Source organism: Fragaria vesca, linkage group LG6 (assembly GCF_000184155.1).
Source record: "Fragaria vesca subsp. vesca linkage group LG6, FraVesHawaii_1.0, whole genome shotgun sequence".
In the NCBI taxonomy this organism is placed as follows: Eukaryota; Viridiplantae; Streptophyta; class Magnoliopsida; order Rosales; family Rosaceae; genus Fragaria; species Fragaria vesca.
In genome coordinates this window covers 2766911-2771618 of record NC_020496.1, presented here as the reverse complement: position 1 = coordinate 2771618, position 4708 = coordinate 2766911, and the positions used below count along the sequence as shown (strand labels likewise).

Genomic DNA, 4708 nt, shown 5'->3' with positions numbered 1-4708 from the left:
CCAACACTACTAACGGCTCCACCACCTGACGGGGAAGGAAATGTCGAATGAAAACAGGGAAGAGACGTTGTAGCAGGATATAACAGTCATGACTCTTCAACCCGTACATCTTATTGTCCCGGAAGTTCACACACCGGGCTATATTTCCTGCATAGCGTGAAGGATACTTCACACAACTCATCCACCTGAAAATTAGGTTCTTCTGGTCAGGCTTCACGGTGTAAGGAGTTTGAGGCATTTTTTTCTTCCCTTCTTTCAACCACAGATGTCTTCTTAATTGCATTTTTTTAGATCAATGCGTGCCTTAGGACCGTCTTTCGTCTTCCCCTCCAAGTTCAGCACTGTGCCTACCACATTGTCGCAAACATTCTTTTCTATGTGCATCACATCTAGGTAGTGCCTGATCAACAACTTACTCCAGTATGGGAGTTCCCAGAATATGCTCTTATGTGTCTAGAATTTGTACCTGTCGGGTCTTTCAGGTATTGCCGCCACAATATTGGGATGATTGCTGAGTTGCCCAAAATCGTACTCATTAAGCACTGCTAAAATTTCTTCCCCCGTCCATCTTCTGGGAGGCACACCGTTTTCTATGGTCTCATCAAACGCCTGTGCATCGAGCCGCCATTCGTGATCATATGAAAGGAGAGTACGGTGACCCAATTTGCATATCTTGTTGCAATGACTGCTGCTCCCCTCATCGCTAAGGCACTCTGGATAAGTCTTGTATCCCCTAACAACGTTGCCCGACAACATCCCACGGGCAGGAAAATCACTGATGGTACCAACAACCATGACATGCATCTAGAACATCTCGTGCATGTACTTATCATAAGTGGGATGACCAACGTCCCACAAAAATTTAAGCTCTTCAATCAAATGTCTCAAATACACATCGAGACACTTCCCTGGATAACCGGGCCTCGGAATCAACAAACTCAACATATTGTATTCCTTCTTCATGCACATCCATGGAGGAAGGTTGTACGGTACCAAAATCACCGGCCATACACTGTATTGAAGACTCATATTGCCAAAAGGGTTGAACCCATCGGATGAGAGCCCGAGCCTTACATTTCGGACCTCTGACGCAAAATGAGGAAACTCACTGTCTATATGCTTCCAAGCCTCCCCGTCAGCAGAGTGTATAAGGGTATCTTCGTCATGCAATTCCCTATCAGCGTGCCATCTTATAGCTTCGGCCGTGTGTGAAGACATGTACAACCGCTCCAACCTATCCCTCAAAGGGAAATACCGAAGTACCTTCACAGGTTTCCTGTTGCCTGTAGGAGTCAGCTTATATCTGTCAGTGTGACATACCGGACATGCGTCAAGGCCACCAAGGTCATTCCTTTCTGGATCTTTACCCCAGAAGAGAACGCAGTCATATCTGCATACATGGATCTTGATGTAGGAAAGCCCAAGATCTTTCAGGATACATCGGACCTTATGATGAGTGGTAGGAAGACGATGACCGTGGGGCAGCATTGAAGCAGTGTACTGTAGATAATCATTAACAGCTTTCACTGTCGATTTTGTCTCAACTTTAATCTTCATTACATCCATCACACTTTCAATAACGGTATTCTGACAACCGGGGTACACAGGGGTCTGTTGGAAAGCAAGCAGTTTGTTGTACTTGTCAATACCAGCAGTGTTGACAGCTCTAGGGAAGGGCTGCACCAGGTCAGGCATATACTGGCCTTGAGCGCACACATCGCTCTCATAAGGAAACATGTCGTTGATGAAGGCCGTTGTTGGATTGTTGGATGTATTGCCCGTCTCAAAAATTGGCCATGATCATGCGGACCCCCAGATGGTGTTTCACTGTGATATAACCAACATGTGTACTTCTCCCAAAATCCGTTACTCTTCAGGTGCTGCCATACTTTGTCAATCGCAAATCGATGCATATCGTTGCGACACTGACATTTCGTGCACAGACAATAGAAAATTGTATTCCCGTTAGCATTAACCAGCGCATATTCCAGAAAACTCATAATTCCTTTACCATATCTTTTGTCCCATTTTGGAAGCGAAATCAAACTCTTATCCATATCCTGAAAATATAACAAAATATATATCTAACGCTAGCTAATTATTAATTAAATTCTATGCTATATATAAAATTTCAATTCATTTATATATATTCTACGTACTACAACTAATTGATAACAAATTAATTAACACACACATATATATATAGATATACTTAATTAATAATTACATAACAATATTATATATATCAACATCATCACAAAATCATCATCAACAACTTCATACCATCAACACAATATTATAAATTAATTAACATATATATATATATATATCTACTACTTATTAACAACAACTTCATATATATTATCAAATCATCAACCAAATCGATCAACACACATATATATATATATACATCCAACGTACTCAAAATCTATCAATTTAATCACACTCAAAATCGATCAACTCAAATAAAACTCAAAATCAACATATATACACATGTACATACCTATATATAGCTCCTCTTCTTAATTATGGACAGATTTCAACAACACCCAAACTTTTTCTCCCGTTTTTTTTTTCTCAGATGAGCTGCTGTCCAAATCTGCGAATATAAAGAACTTTAGCTGACAAAATTTATTTTCGTCGGCTATAGTGAACTTTAGCCGACGAAATTTTAATTTCGTCGGCTAAAGTTCACTATAGCAGACGAAAATATAAATTAGCCGACGAAAAATTGATTCGTCGGCCTGGTTTTTTTTTGTTCGTCGGTTAAAGTCTTTCTTCTGGTAGTGAAATACAAAAACTGAGCCGAATGACCGAGAAATAATCTTTACCGTAACCCTAGATTGTAGTACTATAATGAAATTGGGCTAGAGAAACTGCTATTGGTGAAGGATGGATCGCTCCAGAGAAACTGTTTTATGATTTTGGGAGGAAGAGGAAGTGGGAGAGAATCGGTATGAGTGGTTTGTGGAACAAGGAAGAGGAAGAAAAGAGATAAGTTTTTGGTTTCAATTTTCAAAACTGAAAATTAAAAGAGATAAGATGAGTGTAAGAGGTAGAGAACCGAATGGCCACAGACAGGTTGAAAAATTATTTTAATTACACATCTTATGGGACGGTCATGTTGCTCCAGTAAGTAGATGTCATCATTTTGCTCATAATTTGGGGACGAATGGTAAAATGTCTGTCGCCATGTTCTCCCAAATTTTGGAACATACAGTGAAAATGTCAGTACCCTATTTGTATATTATTTGTTTATGATAGATAAGGTCGTGGATGAGGACGGTTTGCGAAATCTATGGCTAAATTATCACTCTAGGGACGGATATCCGTGGTCAATTTGTGCATAGGCGCGTGGTAAGGGATTTTGGGAAAATCTGGAGACGGACATCTCATATATGTCTCTTTTATGTCTATAAGGGTACGAACAACCTCGTCTGTGCCCATTGATCTGTGCCTATTGATCGATTTCCTAGTAGTGCCATGGATTTTCAACAAGATCTCTTATATAACAATTGTCAATTAAATTGGAATAATCAAAATAATCAAATTAAACTCTTACATATATTAATCAATTAGGTACCTCTTACATATATAGTTTTCATCAGTGTTTACCATCCTATCCCATTGTGAAGATGATTTGCACTTCCATCCCCATAAGTCATCAAATTCTGATCCCCATAGTCAATAACCCTTCCACTCTCTCCAAACGCCTTTGGAGCACTCATCTGTTGTCCTCCAAGTGAATAAAATCCACCAATATTACTGAGAAGATCCACCTTATTAGTTCCTACTGTGTTGATCCCATTAGCACCATTTTGGAGTTGCTTCTTGTTGTTGTTGATGTGATGATCATCATGAGACGAGTGGTCTTGATCTTCTTGTCCTCTAGCCATGGAGTTCTTCTCGCCCTCAGTTTCTCTGTACTTGTTGAGATAGCCCTTCAAGGGTCCAACATAGTTCTCAAAACCAAGAGTTGTCATGGCCCAAAGAAGATCATCGCCATTGATAGTCTTCCTCTTCTCTCGTTGGCACTTGTCCGAGGCTTCCCCAGTGATGAAGCTAATGAATTCGGAGACGCATTCTTGGACAGTTTCCTTGGCTTCCTTTGAAATCTTGGCATTTGCAGGGAGGGACTTCTTCATGATCCGGCTCACATTAGCAATGGGGAGGAACCTGTCTTGCTCTTTGGAACCGCCGTCGGATACATTCCCACCGGATAAAGGGCTTCCAACCGGGCTGGTTTGGTTTCTTTTTCCACTCATGATGGAAGCTGCTAAGTGAAAGAGAGTGTTGATGAAAACAGAAAACTTTTCTTTCTTTGTGACAAGTGCTTGTTATGGAATATCTCAAGGGAGAAGTAGTGCGGGGCTTTTATGCTGGAGTTTCACAAGCAAAACTGTTTGTTATTGTTTTGTTTAAATAGAAAAGAGTGGAAAGGCGGTATGATGTGGACAGAAAAGAAAAACAACCACTGGGTGTTTAGAACAAATGCAATGGAATCCTGGAGTAGTGAAAGAAAAAACCTATATGTGCGGTGTTGAATAATAACGGAAGAAAATTAATAATGAATTGATACTGTGGCCTTTTCTGTTATGGAATTTCCATAACACCAAGAAGAAGGATTGATCGATCAAAATTAAGAAAGCACTTTCCACAATTTTTGTTTAAATTCTTTGTTTAATTTCCATGTCTGCTAATTGCATTG

At 40.0% G+C, this 4708-nt stretch overlaps 1 protein-coding gene across 1 annotated transcript; it reads right to left on the bottom strand.

Moving 5' to 3' along the window:
* Positions 1–3611: 3611 nt before the first annotated feature.
* LOC101295642 (nuclear transcription factor Y subunit B-3-like) lies at positions 3612–4265 on the bottom strand. The gene has a single exon (XM_004304803.1). It carries the CDS (start codon positions 4263–4265, stop codon positions 3612–3614), a length of 654 nt encoding a protein of 217 aa, XP_004304851.1.
* Between the last annotated feature and the right edge of the window lie 443 nt (positions 4266–4708).

What these genes read in the sequence shown, in the direction of transcription:
- LOC101295642 (XM_004304803.1), bottom strand. Translation starts at nt 4,265, where the DNA reads ATGAGTGGAAAAAGAAACCAAACCAGCCCGGTTGGAAGCCCTTTATCC.